At 40.1% G+C, this 19,698-nt stretch overlaps 1 protein-coding gene across 1 annotated transcript; it reads right to left on the bottom strand.

Moving 5' to 3' along the window:
• Positions 1–5,078: 5,078 nt before the first annotated feature.
• pdcd10a (programmed cell death 10a) lies at positions 5,079–18,888 on the bottom strand. The gene is made up of 7 exons (XM_079575191.1): positions 18,726–18,888; positions 16,267–16,323; positions 15,988–16,105; positions 11,343–11,469; positions 6,840–6,918; positions 6,687–6,766; positions 5,079–5,184 (listed from the first exon to the last, which is right to left on the bottom strand). Exons 1-7 carry the CDS (start codon positions 18,807–18,809, stop codon positions 5,103–5,105), a joined length of 627 nt encoding a protein of 208 aa, XP_079431317.1. The 5' UTR covers positions 18,810–18,888; the 3' UTR covers positions 5,079–5,102.
• Positions 18,889–19,698: the final 810 nt, after the last annotated feature.

Genomic DNA, 19,698 nt, shown 5'->3' with positions numbered 1-19,698 from the left:
GAAGTCTTTGTGTCCAGCGGTTTGACTATAAGCCTGGAAACGCCAGGAAAAAGTAATCAACAGCGTGCGCCTTGTACTTGCCCCACACCCCCACGCTGTCATAGAGTTAACTAAGTGCCCCCCCTCCCCAGTCGTGCAGACAGTCGCACAGGCCACAGCACCAAAACCTTCTCCTTTTATTATCCTCCACTTTCAAAGACCTCGGGCACAAGTTTCCTGGCAACCACTTCATGTTTGGTCCACGCCGGATTGGGTCTCTGCGGCACAATGGTGTGTGCGCGTAGCTTCCATTGAGAGATTAGCCTCTGGAGGAAAGATAATCTGCCTGAGGTGGAGACACGACAAACTCAAGTATTTGCAGAGTGAAAACAGAGACGGACTTGTTCATAAAACTTGTGCCGAGTTGTTTTGAGCTTCCTGCCTGGTTAATGGACCACGATTCTTATAGTCCAGATAAACTTAAAATAGTGTCTGTGTTTCCAGCCAGGATTTGAGGTTTTTGGTTGTTTTTTCTAAATTACTGGACATTTTATGAGTAATAAGATGTTTTCAGCTGTCAAAATATTTAAAAGTAATCAAACTTGATGAAGTCATTATAATCCAAGGGGCTCTGGTGCCGACCACAGAGAAAGCCCTGTCCCCCATAGTTTTAAAAAGCCCTGTTATAGGCCCGGTGAGTTAGATTAAGTTAGATTATACTTTATTATACATTATTTATTAACCTCTTTACCTCCAGCTGAGCCAAGCACATTGTCTCCAGTATGGCATTATCTAAAAACTTCTTGAAAAAATATAGCCACAAAAAAAGCATCAAAAAGTGACAAAGTACAGGCACAAAAGAGCAACAAAAAGAGTGACAGAAAAGAGGTGAAAGTGCAGCAACAAAGTGACAAACGCTGAACAAAAAAGCAGCAAAAATGTGACAAAAACACAGTTAAAAAAAAAAAGCCATAAAAGAGCAACACAAAGGTGAGTGACAAAAACTCATCAAAAAAGTGGCAAAACTGAGATGAAAAAAGTGGTATAACACAGCAGCAAAAGAAAAAGATCAGTTTAGTAGGCCTTCGCTTTCAAATGAGGCGTCACACCGGTAGGCTGTAAACTCTCAGTAAACTCAGTCTTTTAGATTTGGTAATAATAATAATAAGGTGCTTTATTTGTAAAAGCCGAACTGGAGAAACTGCACTTGTTAAAGCAGCACTAAGTAACTTGTTTCCCTTAATAAATCCTTTCCGTAGACCCTCCTGTTATGTTATTGACCCGTTTTAAAGTTTGAAGATCTAGGAAAAATCCTTCTTCTGCTTGCCATACTTAGTATAATCTACATATGATATGAAAATGGTTCATGTCACATATTTTCAACCACCCCTGCATGTTTAAATCACAGATACTGTTCGCAGCAGTCAAACTGGAGGTAAAAGGGTGTAAAAAATGTCTGTCTTTGAAACTGAGACATATTTCACCCCAATCACACTGTATGATAAATATGTGATTGCACCTTTTTCAAACTCTAATACACCCTCAGCCAGTTTGTTCTGGAGCCAGCGCTTCCAGGATAGATACAGACGGCATCGCGTGATAGAAGGGGGCGTGGCCTCGCTAAGGGGGAAAATAGAATCTTTTGGGAAACACAGTTTTTCACTCTTTTTAGGCTTTTTCTGGCGAAACATAAACTTATTTATCACATACAAATAAAGTCCAGTCTAAATCGGGTCCATATGGATATTTATTCACAGCAGATTGTTCAGTAGTGGCAAAAAAACAGCAGTCATAGCGAGCGCTAGCTAGCGTAAGCATTACCACGATGCTAACATGTAGCATCATGTTAGCATTCTCCGTTTTTTTGTGTATTTATGGGCTGTTGAACCACTTTGCTCCTCTCCATGTCGTTTTATCTTTATTTAGTAGAAAACTATATTCACAATTCAGTATTTGTTAAAGTAGTTTTTGAATAATTAGAGAAAGTTTAGATTTTTCTCAAAATTGTTTCCCCTTAACGGTTTTCAAACATAACTATATATGGGCGATTCCAGAGGAGGAAAGTTCTTGGTTGTTTCACCTCAAATAAATGATACAAATGCGAAAAACTAAATGGAAGGAAAAGGAATAAATTAACATTAATAATCTGATTCTGATTAATCTGATTCTGATCAGTATCGAAAAATATGTAACTGTGGTACCCAGCCCTAGATACAACTTTGAAATATCAATTGAATAAACCACGGACACGGGAAAATAGTTTAGAATTTTGTGTGTCTCTATTCAGATTTACATTTTTATGTCAAACCACTTTCTTTCTGCTCGGTCGCGGGCGTAATTTCTCCCTTCAAAAGCGTAAGAACCTTAACCAGTTTTCTTCAAATCCGGCCGCTCCTTTCTGCTCCCTGTTTATAACGGTGGATTTTCAATGGCGCGTTTGCGAAGGGCTATTTCCGTCCTGCGCTGGCTCCTGCATGCACTGCCCTAATCCAATTGTAATAGTGTTAATTTTAAAAGCTTCATTATTGAAATTGCTGAGACCCAATTTTCAGACGTGTCGCGTGTTGATTATGACTATAATTAGGATAATTCCAGGCCATTGAGTTCTCCATGGCATGGTTTCTGTCGGTCGCTGAAGGAGGAAGGAAGGGTCCAGGAGATCATATCTGGGTTTGTGGCGGCGACTATGAGTAGGACGCCTTTAGTGTCCTCCCATAAGCAGCTGGAGGAAGCGTCTGGGGTGAGGAAAAGTCCAGGGGTCCCGGTTTAGACCGCGACTCCTGCACAAGAGGGATTTCACTGTTTAACCTCTTAATACCTGAACCAAGCACATTTCCTCCAGTTTGGCTAAAAGCTTCAAAAGAAAAAAATGAGGATGAAAAAGCAACAAGAATGTGACAAAACAACAAAAAAGCAATGAAAAATGTTCCAAATTGGCTCTTTGAAGTGAATGTTTTGTATCAGATCTCGTTTTGCACAAGTCACTGGCTCCGTCCGAAAGCGGTAAATTGGTAAGAGGTCTTACGCCAAACCGGATGTGTGTCAGCGTCCGCCATTATAAGTAGCGTCCGAATTGGTCTGTCAGTTAGGAAGTAGTTAGGGAAAGAAGCCTCAATGCTAACTATCTTAGCTACTTTAGCATAGGGACCTCTGATGGTCCCTAAACCATTTTAAAAGGGAGCACAGCAACAAGTCAAATGAAATGCCTGCCCTTTAAGTAAGGATTAAACAACGAGGAGCCGTGCATTAGACGGTTATAATGCACGACGCGGAGTCAAGAACACCACAACGTGCAGTGCATCCGAGTTGTTTAATCCGCTTATACCAGGGTCCCACAAACGTAACATTTATAACAAATGTTTTCTTCATTTACTAAACTCACTAAATATGCCAGACTACCGGGACTATTTTATGGGTTATTAGCCGGTCACTGAAGGCTCGTCTCAGAGCGAGCCATTCTCCGCAGCTATTACGAGGATCTCAGTCAGGCTCAACGAAACAACATCAGCACAGAATCACAACACAACAGGACTAACCCGGCACTTTTCCGTGGAAGTAAACACCGATATGCGGCAGGAGTTATTTCACTTTTACGCTGTTTAACCTGAAGCTAGCTAGCTCAACGAGCTCAACTGTTTATGGAAACAGCTGCGGTGGAGTCGCTTACACCTGGGCCCCACGAACTGAAACTTTTATGTTTCACTTTACTAATCCAGCCAAATATGTTTAAATGCAGGATCATTTTATTTACGCCTGAAAATCATGAAAAGTGCCTTAACCGTTTTCAATCGAAATGGAAAGCTCATATTTTATTAACAGTAGGCTAACCTAGCTGCTCACTCTCCTCTATTTCACATTTATCAAACGTTTTGTTTTGGCCAAAAACGTTGAAATCAACCACAAAATCCATCTCATACGTTCCTGTCAGTCACTAATTACGTGTTTATCTGATTGAGCTGTGTCATGCGTTGCTATGGCGATGCCCACCACAGCAGAGTGATATCCCAGTGATTTAACTACCGGACTACGTGTGCGGTTATACCAAAATAATGCACGCTTGTTAGCAGCCACCAGCCAATCAGAATCGAGTATTCACCCATTCACCCAGACCATAGTATAATGCAAATTAAACAAAGCAAAGTGACCAAAATAGATAACGGGACAAATCCACTTTTTCAAATGTTTTTTGTGACAAACGTGAAAAAAATGAGAAAATTTTGAAAATAAAATAAAAAATGATTAAAGGAACTTTACCTGATTGTACAAAGAAACAGGGTCACTCAAATTTCAAATTGCTATTTTCTGGTCCAAACTTTCCTAATGCATTTACAACATCAACATTTGTCACAGGGACTGAGTTTAAACCAGGTTTCACAACTGTCAGGGAGGAAAACTGTCACTTCACTGTAAAAAATGCCTACTAGCCTGACATTTTATGACTGTTTAAAAGGCTTTAAAACCAGTGTTTTTTGGATAAATGTCTGCTCTTGCCATTTACTAAAGGACAAAACTAATTTTATTCCAATAACAGAAAACAAAAAAATCAAGGATAGCTCCTGTAAGTGACAAAAATGTGATAAAACAGTGAAGAAAATGTGTGACAAAAAAACAACAATATAGTTTTAATAAGCTCCATGTCTGGGTTTGTCGACCCGGGTTAGAGGAACTAATCCAGGTTCAGTTCAACCAGCTTCATAGTAAAGCCTGTTCCCGTGTGGATTTTGGAATATCTATCATTAGCGACAGGCGACATTTACCTTTATGAAAAACATCTAGTATTTCTGAAAAATGTAAACGTTCATCAATACAGAAGCTGATTTTTAATGAGAATCTTTTATTTCTCAAACTTAACAAAATAATACACTTAAATACTGATTTGACTTTTGTAAAAAACTCTATGCCTTTTGTTTACATCAATGCTTGCCCATCATGACAGCCGTGTTTCACTTATAAGCCGTTTGTCCGGGACTTAGATCAGTGTAATACATTTCTCAGATTTGTTCATCGTGCATGCAGAGCGGCTGATCGTTATGTAGGTGATTGATTTTAGTTTTGGATTGTGGCGAGAAAAATAATTTGAACATGACAAAGCAGTGAGGGGATGGCTCGTCGTCAGTCGTGGTTTAGACGGGGGTCTTGAAGGCGAGCAGGATCATGCTGGTCTGGTGCGTGAGGCGGTTGGCGCTGGTGAAGACGTTAACCACTCTGCCAGCGAAAGAGAGACAAGGACACACGTCAGTCACAGCCAAGGGTCATGTCGTCGACTCAAATATATCGTCATAATTACAATATGATGAAATATTTAGTGTATACTAGGGCTGGCTTAGGAACTACTGGTATCGAAAGAAATATAAAATATGTATATTCAAGTTTTGATGCTGTGGGCCATCAAAATTTAAAATGGTGAAGGTTAATTAAAGATTTTTTTTTTTTTTAAATGTGCAAAACTTGCAGATAAAATTTGTTTTAAAAAAAAAGGTTAAGAGTGGGGGGGGGAAACTTGAAAGTGTTTTTTCTGCCCTTTTGTAGGCAAAAGAAGTTTATGTTTCAAGAAATTAAATGGAAGGAAAAGGAAAAGTTTACATTATTAATCTGTATCATGGTCTACAGCATATTACAAATAATCATTCAGGTATCGGCATTGAGAAAAAACAAAACGGTCCCCAGCCCCAGTGTTGACTAAATTTACATGCAATTGTAGTCGACTAAAACGAGACTAAAATTGAAAAGAATTATTTGACTAAATCTGGACAAACAAAGTAAATTTAAATATGTTGTCAAATTGGTGGTGGTCGATGGTCGCCTCGCTTCCATCAGTCTGCTCCAGGGCAGCTGTGGCTAAAGCGTGTTTTAAAAAGAGACCAAGTGTGCAATCATTTTCAGATTGCAAAAGCACTACTAGGACTGGGCACTATTAAAAAAAACCCAAAAAAACAAAAAAAAACAATGCCAGTACTTAAAGCTGCTCTAAGTGATCCCGTTTTTCCCGATGCATTACCAATAAGCTCCTCTAGATGCGCCACCACGTCCGCCACACCAGCAGACTGTAGAAGACGACCAGCGCTGCACCTCCCTCACCCGTTTATTATAATAGATCCATGCTCTCACCTCACAGCACCACCCCTCCACCAAACCCCTCACCCCCACATGCCCCCCGCCCGCCCCACAAGATTAATGAGATTTCCGTAGCTCATTGAATGCAATCAGAGCAGCGTGTGGTCTAAAGAGTGTGGAGGGGAGTGAGGGGCGTGGGCGAACCAGGTGAGGGGAGTGGGGGTGGTGGTGGAGCAGAGCAGAGTTCACTACTCCACCTACTGATGAAAATATATCAAAAAGACATCGCTTAAGGCAGCTTTAAACAATACAATCTTTCCTTAGTGCTGTAACTGGATCCAACAGGCATCAAAACATACACTGGCATCGTTTAATGGTCCCCAGCCCTGTGCACTAGCTTTGTGTATTGTATTATGTTTAAAAGCCCTTAAATGTTGTTGTGTGTTACATGTTACTTGTACAAACTTGTCTATCAGATAAATGAAATAAATAAATGGACTGACAGAGGTCTAGAAATTATTAAAGGAAATGAAATGAATAATTACTTAAGTTCATAGTTAAACACAGACTGTATGGTTCTTGTTGTAACTTCTGAACTTCTGACGAAATCACTTCCAAAGATTCTCTATTCACAGAAATAAACGGCGTCATACTTTCCGTCTTTGAAGTAGACCTTGAGAGTGTCGCTGAAGTTCTTGGAGCACTTGACGAACTCTTTCTTCTGCTCCATGGCCTGGACAGTGAGCACAGACAGTATTACAGGCCTATTCCCTCGGCGGGTTCATGAGATTAACTGCGGCGCTCACCCGTCGGTTCTGATACTGGTGCATCCGGAAGATTGTGTTCACCGTGTCGAGCAGCTCCTTGATGGCGCCGGCGATGTCCCTGTAAGTGCCACGAAGAAGTTTACCATCTCATCCATGTGTTCAGATTTAGAGACATCACTTTGAACTACCGACTCCTTTACTGACATAGAAGGAAGAGAAACATGGATTGCAAGTTTTCTTTCATTTGTGCAAAAAAATGGGCAAAATGTCCTATATTTTCAGCGATGGAATCTAATAATGGATCGAACCAGATTTTGAGATTTCAGAGGGGGTTTTGGATATCTTTGTTCGTTTTCAACCTCTTAAAACCCCCACCTGAACAGAGCACATTTTTTTCCAGTATGGCTTTACCCAAATCTAAAAGCCTCTTGAAAAAAAGTGTCAAAATAGCAATAAAAATGTGATGAAAACGAGGATGAAAATGCAACAAAAGAGCGACCAAAACGTGACGAAAATGTGCCAAAAAAGTGAGAAAAATGTAACAAAAATGCAACAAAAAAGCCACAGAAAAAGGGAAAAAAGCATGACATAAAAGGAACGAAAATGCAACAAAAGAGTGACGGAAAAGTGGCGAAAAAGGGACAAACATTTGTGACGAAAATGCAACAAAAAGTAATAGAAAAAAAATGTCAAAAAAAAGTGACAATATGAGGAAAAAGATCAGTTAAGATGAGTGTTATAGGTCTTAGCTTTCAAATGAGGCTGGCCCATTGGTATGGTAAGGTGTAACATTTTGGATTTGGGTAAAGCTGAACTGGGGGAAACGCACTTGGTTAAGGCTGGGATTAAGAGGTTAAACAAGTTTAGTTTAAAAGGGGAAAAAATGTGGTTCAAAGCTCAATAAATCAAGCAAAGGTGAGTAGAGTAGCCAAAATATTTACTCAAGTAAGATTACTTTAAAGGGACAATACAGAGTTTAAAAATGTAAAAACTAAGAATTTTCCTCCCCCTATATGTTCCAGCCATGTCCGAAGGTGTAGAATGAGCCCAGAACGTTTCACTACAACTGCCTCTAAAATCCTGCACCGTCACTCAAAAAGGTGTTAGTTCGGGTCCGAAGTGCCGTCATGCACCAGCTTAATATAGAGGGTGCAGTTACACGTATGACCTGAGGTGGCAGTAGTGAGTATAAAATGGCTAACTTGCATCTAACCCATGGATCTATTATCTAGCCCCTTAAAGTAAAAGACTGGAAAGTTTGTAGTGTGTAGAAGCTAAAGTGGAGAATAGAGATTATTGCAAGAGTGTAAAGAAAACCTGCTTTTGAGAAAACAGGCCCTAAAGTTTTGTAACGCTTGTGTGTCTCCCAGACAGGAAATGACCATATTTGGATTCCAGCGTCCCCTCAATGCGCATACAGAACATGTCAATATTTGTGAATGAACACATGTGGGAAAGACGAGGGAGAGTGCGTTATTCGACAAAAGCATCATCAAATATGCATCATAAAGGAGAGCTTTTTTTCAACCTGAAAGGGAGAAAACTAGCGATGGATTGATTTTATTTGCCTTCTTGTAATTTCATGTAGCTGTAAAACCATTGGAATGGCCTTGTGCATGAATTTTACACTACAAATAATCTTTCCTTGCCTTAAAATGACCTAAAAATCCAATGTTTGTGGCGATGAATTGGAAAAATGGATATAGCCAGTTTTAAATTTATGGGACTTTTGCGTTATGGCTTATAAATAACTTCATATATACATCAATGAATCAGTGCCATATTTAAATCAGCGTATTGTGAAGAGAAGGCGATTTGTTTCCTGGTGAAAGTTTATATGTCAAGAGAACAAAGTGGCCCAAAACCTGAAAACTGAAAAAGATATTCGCTTTGTTTCAGCGGCTCCTCTTTAGCCCCGTGTTGTGAAAGTAACTTTAGCTTCCTGACGCAGCGAGAGTATTGACTTTGATCAAAATAGCACCAAAGTGGGCTGTGGAAAATAACTAAAAAAAGAAAAGGCAGTAGGTTGAACAGGAAATGGTGTTCAATATCAATGTGCAATGGGGGTTTTATTTGTTTGCTGATGGATTAGCTACAAAGACCTTATAAAACTCTAGATAGGACATGGCCATAGTGATACGTTGGAAAGAATGGCAGTTCTGGCGGCCATCTTGTGACTGGCCCTTCTAACCCAGTGCAATGTAATCCAATGGGAAAAAACACCTTTTGGATTGATACTGATTTGATCTATTTTAAGATATTTCATGACTCTATAACTGTAAAAGGGACTAGACGGAGTTTAAAAAAGTTACAATTATGTATTTTCCACCTACTTGCTCTTCCGAAGTACGGTTATGCACAAGCTTAATATAGAAACTGAAGACCTGAGGTGGCAGTGGCACGACCATCACAGAGAATAAGCCAAATCATCATTGTCAGTCCGCAAGAACAGCCGGCTATTTAGTGACTATTACGTCGCTTACAGTGGTTTTACGGCGATATGCCAGGTTCGCATTCATCTCCCTTGCAGTGAGACTGTCCACGTGGGCTTAAAGGGAAGATTTTTGATATAGGGCCTCATTTCCTAGCTATCCAGAGTGTTGTAATTTCTGAAGATATTTTTTTTGTAAGTCATGCAGTTCTTATGTTTGAAGAGTTTTGTGGCGCTAGGCTAGTGCAAGGCTAGTGCATTTCTATGGTATCAGCTAGCCTGCATTAAAAACAGTCTGACCTGCTCCACAGAGCACCTGAGGCAAATCACTTATAACGCCAGACTAATGATACAGTATAAATGTCTGTGTCGATAGAATAATTTTAACCATTTTGCTTTTAAAATAACTTATATTTGAGCAGCATCAGCTTCGTGGTTGTATAAGCTATGCGGTGGCGGAGTGATCTGCTAGAAAATAGTCCCTCCAAAGGCGATCATTCATGTGATGCAAGGACAGTAATATTCCAAAAATAACAGACACAGACATTTATATGGTTAGTCTGGCGTTATAAGTGATTTGCCTCAGGTGCACTGTGGAGCGGGTCAGACTGTTTTTAATGCAGGCTAGCTGATACCATAGAAATGTGCTAGCCTTGCACTAGCCTAGCACAACGAAACTCTTCAAATATAAGAACTGCATGAATTACAAAAAAAAATATCTACAGAAATCAGCAACACTCACACCCTTTAATCAGTCTATGGAAGAGTTTTGCCCTGTTCACGAGTGCAATAAAGGAATCTCTCAGCGTTGTATATGGAGCCACCTTACGTACTCATCACGTTTCCTACTGAAAGGTAAGATCCAGAACGTCGAGCCGCAAATGGATTAAATTAACACGTTTGACATATAGCTACCTAGTAATGCTATTTGTAACCAATACGTCTATTTACGTAATACAACAACTGTTCATTTATTTATTGGTTTAGCAAGGGCCACGAGTTCTTTTTCTCTTCCCAGTAACACTGTGTCCCCGTTTCTTACAGAACTCTTTTAAAACATCGACTTTCAACGCTCAAAATACTCAATATCTGTGTCAGTCATGTTAACAGTTTGGGATATGATCTGGGTATTCCTGACCTTTAGCCTGGACCAGCATGCTGTGCGCTCGGTGAGACGCCGAATCTGCTTATTGACAAGGTTATGTCACCCGCCATGTTGTAGTTCAATCAGCAGTGACTCGTGCAGAAGTTATTGGCCAAAACTAATCATGGATGATGTAGTCGAGGATTTTGCCTCTGAGTTCTCGTCAGTTTATATTCAGTTCATATTTTGTGAATTGGACTACAGCTGCCGTTGCTTCCCCTAACTGCTGATTGGTTTATTTCACTGACAATCTGTGCACGCGAGGCCTGCCCGTTCATACTTCCCTGCGTGGAATGGACAGAGAATAGTATGGCAGAGTCAGACAAGGACAGCGATGCAATGAACGCTAACCACAGAACCCTGGGAATGAATGGAGAAAACAAAGCTAATACGGCTATTAATTAAGATTTTACATCCTGACTAAGATACCTAGACTTGGAAGTAATACACCAATCACAAACAATGAGTGTATCTCACATTCTGCCATTAAATCAATGACACTCCTGGTTTTGCATTGGTTGCTAAAGGGATTAGCCACGGAGGCCAGTCACAAGATGGCCGCCACGTTAAATCTAGAGTTTTATTAAAGATCTCTGGATGAACCTACTGTGCATGTTTTTCTCTATACTGGTGTAATTTCATAGATTCTGGAGAGATGTGCAATAAACTGAGTAAATCAAGGGGAAAATGTCATCTGTACCAGGCGACTGTTGTGACGGGAATACCATTAATTACTCATTCCACTCATTAAATATGGCGGCTTCTGGTAACGTCTCCAACTTTTCACCCCCATTATCTACTTTTGCTTTGAGTATACTTGAGTAACTATGGGACTTCGGCGATCTTATTTCACTCTCATCTCGAAGCTTATGCTCCCAGACGCTGCTAAAATATGCGCCGTGAACTAGACTTAAAGGCAAAAGAAAAAAGAGAAAAGGTGCGAATCTAGCGAGTCGAGGCTTCTTACTTGATGGTCTGCAGGAAGTGGGCTTTGTCTTGGATTTTGTCGGGGATTGTGCTGAGGACACGTTTGAGGGTCTGGGCTTTCTTATTCAGCTCCTGGAACTCCGGCTCTTTCCTGTCGATCATCAGAGCTGCACAGACGACGAGGCAAAAAACACACACTTCAAAACCATTTAGAGTCGGCTGCTGTGAATGCAAATAATGAGACCGCTGAAGAGAGCGAGCAAGGATCACTATTACGTCAAGTGTTTTCTACATTTAGCTGTAATGTTTCACTCCTACAGCGAGCAATGCCACCCAATCCATGACGCAATGTCTTATTTACAAGCACATAATGTCAGATTTTTGGACAGGTTTATAATAATGTGAAATACAGCAGCTTTAGCAAGTGTCCAGGGCTCTTTTATTAGCTACTTATTTGTCACAAAGTAGCAGACTGCACCATATCTTTGCTTCTTCAGTCCTGCCTTCAGGGGTAAGACTGCGGAGCCTCGATTCGTGCCAAGGTTCAGGTGCACCAGGCTGTCCGGAGGCTGAATTCTCCCCCTCCCTCCATAACATATGTATTTGATATGTAATGTGTGTAATACTAACTATTGTATTAAGGCATCATGGGTTTAAAGGATCTGAACCAGAACGTGTTTAACCTCTTAACCCCCACCTGAACCGAGCATTTTTTCCAATTTGGCTTCACCCAAAAAAAAAGCATTAAAAAAAAAAAAACGTAACGAAACGAAAACGCAAAAACAAAACAATAGAAAAGCAACAATAACATGACAAAAAGTGTAGAAAGCACGTCAGAAACGCTTTAAAGATGTGACAAAAAGTCAAAGGCAACCTGACAAAATCTACAATAACCTTTTTAGGTCTTAGCTTTCAAATGAGGCATTTACACTGTTGATCTCCAGTTAAGAAGCTTATAGATTTGGGTAAAGCCAAACTGGAGACAAAGCGCTCAGTTCAGGCAGGGGTTTAGAGGTGAAACTCATCCGTGTCACTAATTGGGGCGTGGCATCAGGAAAGTTAGAAAAGAGTTTGGACCTAAACTAACGATTTGAGTAGCGCAGCCTAGCTTCTGAGTATGTGCTTTACAAAATTGACTTTTTAGAGCTTTTTACCAAGTTACAATGTAGTTCTCTCATCCAAAACAGAAGTGGAGTTGCAATTTCAAACATGGCCAATGAATTGAATATCACCAGGGTTTCCTGCAGCCACCTAAACAACATATCTTTGCAGTGGATAATCAAAGAATGGATTTGGATGAGGACCAAACCTGTTTAAATCTCAATTTTAACATCTCCATGGCGACGAGCTAAGTTACAGTCATGTCTTAGGAGAGCTGAGCCGCTCACAGCAAAAACACACGTTTGAACATTTATAAGGTATTTTCCAATTATGGAAATTTGGAATTTTTACTCACATAAAGAAGGGTATTTAATGCAAAATTTCAGCTCTTTGAGTAATCTTTGAAACTTCTCCCATGGCTATTCTTAGCAGAGCAGTGACAGCTCCCAAAAAGCTCCTCCTATGTATCCAGGAATAGTTTTCCCGACGTCTTGATCTCTTACTAAGCTTTATCCATTCAGTGGGAGGGGCTTATGGTTTGCTTGTGTGGAGGACTACAGGATTTTAGTTTTTTGATCAATATTGCATTTTCTAGCCAACAAAGTGTAAGAGAGTGATAAAGATGTGTTAATAAAAGAAAAAAACACCCCCTCCTTAAATATTCAGACTCATACCACAACAACTGCAGGCCCATTTCATTACACTCATAAAACTTTTAGTCTGTGGTACCTTCCATTTGTTGTCCTGATTCAAAAAGGTACATCCGCTACACAAGCCTGAATGCATATGTTTAGATATTATAATAATAAACGATCATTTGAGCTTCATCAGACTTCAACATAAGAACATACGAGAGGCCTGAATACTTTCTGAACAGACTTCCCTCTGCCATGGTATGCAGTAATTTGCATAATTGTCCAAGTCGCTAAACTGTATAAGCATTATGGCACGTTCGAGACTTCTCACTTGCACCCAAATATTATTCCACTATAATACTGTCGCCTTATTCACTGTATTTTGCATAAATTAAACCGTATGGGCCTTATTATCTTGCATGCTTGAGACATTTTTTGCACTTTTACTAAAACCTATATGCGCATGCTAATTCATTCCAGCCATCAATCACTGTACGCCGGCCCAAGAAATTCAATTACAGCCGAGACCGAGACTGTGGAACAAGGAGGGGGGTTCTGCAGTGGAGAAACAGCTCCCCCTAGTGGCACACCCAAACATGGCAGGGTGTCAGTGAAATGACTAAACACCAGGCGCTAGCTCAGTGCAGTAATGATCCTGTGGTACTTGTAATGCCTCATGAATATAAAAACTATGATGAAATGAGAAAAATAGCTATTAGCAACTTTGATAATTTATTTGATCCAAAAAGTTAGTTCTTTTTCCACTGTATTGTGAGGATCAGTTCCAGTGGATCATGGGCCTTTGCAAAAGAAAGTCAAGTCTTTCCCAGGCAACATTTCTTTCTTTTCAATGTTTAACGACAATGGAAACTACCGCAGGCTATACAAATAACTGTTCTTGGCTTGTTTACATTAATGTTAAATGATCTCAACTTATATAGTGCTTTTCCCAAAACGCTTTACAGTAAGGAACCAGTCACCTATTCATACTCTTAGTCATGCACCAATGTACGCTGACACTGGAGGCAAGGTGAGTGTCTTGCCCCAGGACACAACGACAGTGTGGACCTACAAAAGCTGGGATTTGAACCCCACAAGACGACCCGCTGAACCATCTGCGCCACTGTTGTTTAATGCTTATTCAACAGTAATTTGAGGAGAGAATGTCAGTATTTTACATGATACAAAATTCAATTGTTTTTTGGGTCGTGGTTGTCATTGCAGGGTAAAGGCGGGTCAACTTTAGAAAAGAACTAAGTAACTTGTTTACCTTAATAAATCCTTTCCATAGTCCCTCTGGGGGTAATACAAGTGTTAATGGGATGATTGGAGGGGTTTTCATCTGCCCCTGGTGTCGCTGGCCAGAAAACCACAATTGACAATTGACCCTTCCTCTGGGTCGGAGGCCCCAATACACACTAATAGAATCACGAAGAAGAAGCTAACAGGCTAACGGGCATAGGTAGCTGCGGGCTAGCATCACTTAAACAGTATTTACAGCCAAGTTTAAGTGAAAAAGATTATCTCCATTGTGTTATTGGATGTGCAATATCCCTCTCTCCCTTTGTCTTTTCTATCGGTGTAGTATTTACTCTCACAGACAATTAATGAGGAAAAAAAATGTATCATCCTACGACACCTGCAGTGGCACTTATGGCCTCTAGAGGCATGACTTACTTAGTTCTGCTTTAAATCAGTATATAACCCAAATATCATTGCTATGTCTTATTTTATATTTGAATAATATAAAATAAAGTACAAATCCTTCAACAAATCCTTCAACGCCTTGGACTGTCAGAACAAAAAACTTCCTTTGGTTTGTTTTCACTTACCTTCTATACTCAAATCATGGCCAAATCGCAAATATTTAAATTGTAAGACAAAACTGCGATTTTCATTTGGGTCATGGCTCTGCACTAGCCTGGGAATACCCATGCTGCTGTCCGGGGACCATGGCTGAAATCTTTGGGGACCAATCACAGAACGAGGAGGATCCAACATGACAGATGCAGACGCCATCTTTCGATCAAGCTTTAGACCACGGGTAGGCAAGTTTTCTTCATCGTCAAGAGACCAAGGGCCGGACCCTCCAATTTAAGCAATTGAAGTAAAGCATCACTTTCTACATATGCCAGTGTTGTACATCATATACACTGTAAAAATGTCCATCTTAAATTAGATAAATTACTTAAAATCACTTGAATAAAGGTTTTTTTATGTTAAATTTATGTCGGTTTGAACTAATCTAAAATCAGATAAAAACGCTAATCCCACTGGAAATCAAACAAATTAACTTTTACTGTGAAAATTATTTATTATTCACTTGAAATTATACAAAATAATCTGAATTAAGAAAAAAAACTTGTGCTTGTTCCATTGGCAAGAATAGGTTTTATCTGCTCTAAAGCCAGACCAAATCTACTCCAATTTTAGATTTAATCTCTTAATTCAAGTAGATTTAAGTCATTTCTACCTATAGATGAGTATTCTTTTAGGATTATGGCCTAAAAGGGGGTGCTCTGCTAAGACATTTTAAGGAATTGACAGTATTTTTTTTCTAGAGTACTTTAACAAGCATTTGATCTCTGATTTGGGTCATAATATTTCTCAAAATAATCTCGAGGGCCAGAGTTTGATGATGGAGGGCCGGTTTGTTGCCTATCCCTGCTTTAGACCGTATTCTAAATAGTTTAGCTCGAAAGTTTACAGCGGGTACGTCATATGTCATCGGATACAATTGATACGATTGGCTGTGGCTACGTGCAGACACATATGATAGACATTGGCAGCACCCAATAAACAGCTATGGACGATCGTAAACCACACCTCCCCTACGAGCAAATGAATTGGTGGTCCCCAGACTAAATAGAACTTGTGATATTTTGTCTGCCGATAGCCAGGCTCGCTCTGCTCTCTGATCTAAACTAAATGCACCACGCAGCATCTTACCTTCGATTTCCTCATCCGCCATCCTCAGCAAACACTCGTGGTAGTTGACTTGTATCTTCTCCTTCTGTAGTACTTTTAATAGAATCTGTTGTGTTAGCCCCGGACTGTGTTTTTCTGCCTGGAAAAGCACAATGAGAATCAAATTCAGCAGCAAAAAACAACAACAATGGAATCGATATGGAGAACAAAACCGAGCGGCGCAGAAACCACATATATATTTTCAGAGACCAAAGCGAGGAGTTATTGTGTAAAAGTAAACCAGACGGAAGGAAAAAGTACCTCTATAAAGGCGGCTTTCAAGGTCTGTGCGGCGGAGGATGTGTCATCTTTCTCCAACTGAGAGATTAAAAAAACATATTACAGATTTAAGGCGCCGTTTCATCCTGTTTTTGTGCTGCAGAATGAAAACTGCAGACAGTGCGTCGGCAGGAAACAGTGAGAACGTAACTTAAAACAATTCGGCTCGGTTAGTGAGCGAGTGGTTAGTGCCTCTGTAAGAAGGTCCTACACTGTGGAGCTTTCATGTTATTCCAGTTCCTGTTCGCATCTTAGCTTAACTTCCTCGAGCCTAAGAAATCCTGATCAAGCCTTCCCTTAAAAGTATTTGGGATGGGTCAAAAGTAGAGGACACTCGTAGTCCGTCCAGTTCACTATGTTTAGATTTCCACTGTTGTGGGATTATTGTGGAGAGGATGAAAACTATATGGTATTGCTGGGTTGCAGGTGGCATCACAGTGTTCTAAAGGCCTGTAATATTATATAGAGGTAAAATGATTTTGTTTTTGAGGAAATGTTTGGTCTTGTGCAGAGCGATCATGGACCCAGTGACTGATATTAATGATCATTTTTGTAATTCATACATTTTCTTTTTAGATATGACTTGCGAAAGTGTAATGTAGTGAATAGGAAAAACTGTCTGCTGCTCCCCACTGGGTCCTGTGACATCATCACTTTCCAGCAATAAGCAATGAGAAAAACAATGTTTCCATTTGCCCTTGTCATTTGGTAAAATTGTAAAATTATACCATTTTCCCATTAGAGTAAATGGGGAGTTCTGATCATCGCTACGGCAACACTGAAAAATACGACAAGGGTTTCATTTACTTTTTCGATTGGAACGACCCAACTATGGTTTATACTCCCCATATAAATGTTATTATCGCTATTATCGCACCTTTTTTACATATCAGAGCAAAATCAGGCAAAATTACATAGGGAACCGGACTAGTCGACCTTTACACCTTTACTCTAACGATTGGTAAGAAATATATTGCTGCACTACTACCTTTTAAATTTCCAAAAACACTTAACACACACTAAAACATGCAGGAGTGCTGCTTGGATATCCTTGTTTTTTTCAAAAATCTAACTTTGGTGCTCTTCAGTGCAGGGATCAGCAATTGATTTGAAAAAGATACAAAACTGAGGCACTTAAAGAAAAAGTGCTGGTAAAAGGCCGTTATTGCAGCATGGGCATTTGATAATCTAATGGCCATGCTGCAATAAAGGCCTTTTACCAGCACTTTTTCTTTGAGTGCCTCAGTTTTGTATCTTTTTAAACTCAACACACACTACTTGGCCAAAAGAAAAGTAAAAGGCTACTAAATAATGAGCTTCTGCGATGTCAATAGATCCAGTGTTGCATTCATTTCATTTTTTCACAAAGATCTTTTATTGATAATGGGAGAGTGTGACCACTGCGCTAAGCCTTCTCCAGCACATCCCAAAGATTCTCAATGGGGTAAAGATCTGGACTGTCTCATGCTCCCTCAACCTCTCTTTCACAATGTGAGCTCCATGAATCCTGGCATTGTCGTCTTGGGAAATGAAATCCATTGATGGAATAACCTGGTCTTTCCTGATGTTCAGGTCGTCAGCTGATCTCATTCTTTGGGCTCATTGTGCTGCTGAAGCAAGACCTGAACAACTGCAGCAACCACAGATCAGAACAGTGAGTTACATTCAGGTGTTTTTTTTTCAGGGGGTCAGGCAGAGTTTACATAGACTAGTGAGTGTGGTTTGCGCCATAAAATAACAGTCAATGGAAAAATAATACAAAAATAATAAAATGATCCATACTTTATCTTCACTGTTCCGTGCCCCTCACCACATGACACCAGCTGTTTAACATCTGCATCTGATTATGTTGAAAGCTACAATTCATGTTTTCTTCAAGCATGTTGCGATGATGACACATTTCAGGCCCCCCTATACTTGAATTCTTTTAGGGTAGTGGAATAAAACTTTGTTCTCCAATATATTCTAAAAGCAGCAGACAGCTGTGCGCAGCTGATAATAAAGCTTTTATACTGATTGTAAACTAGAAGCTTTGTTGTTGTTGTTGTTAACATTACTATGATGGAAAAGCTTCTTGAAAGTAGTGATACAACTCATCTATGTGAAGAACTGAGGTGTTGTAAAAGGTTAAACAAAAATGGTGCCATAGTATAATTAAGCTCTGGTGTGAGATGAGTGATTCCATATCAATATGACGTGAAAATCCATATTTAAGAGCAAATATCTAATAATACGTGATAATTGAGTTAGTTTTAAGCCTCAATGGACAGGGCTCTCTTGTTTGGAAATGCCCTGTTTCAATCCATTTCTCATATTGGCCCAAGGGAGCAATGCAAATATCTGGGTTTAACACTTTCGCACTGATATTTGGAGCTGGAAAAAAAAGGGCTGACGTTCTTGGTTGGACATAAATGACAATCCTCAGTGAGCAGATTCCGCACCTGATTGAAGACGGGATACATCACGGTGTAAAGGGCCATCGAGGCCGGGGAGTCTACGGCGCCGTTCATGTTCTCCATACGCATCCTTGAGAAATCGATAACCGCTCGTGCACGTGTCGACCCGGGCCAGACGTTAGCGCTTTCAGTCCCTCACGCAGGCGGACAAAATGGGAACAGGGAGAAAAAAAAAAACTGTGGAAGATAAAGAGGAGATTAGGTAAACAAAGTGAAATTAGAAGTGGTTGAATAACTGATTACTTTAATAATGTAACCTAATCGATACATCTGGTAGTTTTTAAGTGTTTTTTTTTTTAACCTCTTACCCCCGCTGTACTAAGTAACTCATGCTCCTAGAGGCCATAAGCGCCACTGCAGGTGTCGTAGCATGTTAGGGTTTTTACTCATTAATTGTCCGTAAGAGTAAATACTACGCTGACAGAAAAGAGAAAGGGAGAGAGGGATATTCTACATCCAATTACACAATGGAGATATTTCTTTTTACTCAAACTTAGCTGTAAATAATGCTTAAGTGGCGCTAGCCCACAGTTAGCTTTGCCCGCTAGCCCACAGTTAGCTTTGCCCATTAGCCTGTTAGCTTCTTCTTCATGATTCCATTAGTGCGTATTGGTGCTGGCCAGAGAAACCAGGGGGAGATGAAAGACCCCTCCCAATCATCCCATTAACACTTGTATTACCCCCAGAGGGACTACGAAAAGGATTTATTATCTCCAGTTCGGTTTTACCCAAATCGAAAAGCTTCCGGGCTGGAGCTCCAGCCTAAAGGCCAGTGTAACGCCTCATTTGAAAGCTCAGACCTAGAAAAACGGATCTAAACTGATCTTTTTCCTTGCATTGTTGTCACTTTTTTGTCACTTCATCATCGCTTTTTTTGGTCACATTTTTGTCGCATTTTCATCCTTGTTTTCCTCGCACTTTCCTCCCGTTTTGCTCTCATTTTAGTTGCTTTCATTTA

The sequence above is a fragment of the Gobius niger genome (genome assembly GCF_951799975.1).
Source record: "Gobius niger genome assembly, chromosome: 1".
In the NCBI taxonomy this organism is placed as follows: Eukaryota; Metazoa; Chordata; class Actinopteri; order Gobiiformes; family Gobiidae; genus Gobius; species Gobius niger.
The sequence above is the reverse complement of the archived record's forward strand: the minus strand, read 5'-3'. Positions and strand labels throughout refer to the sequence as shown.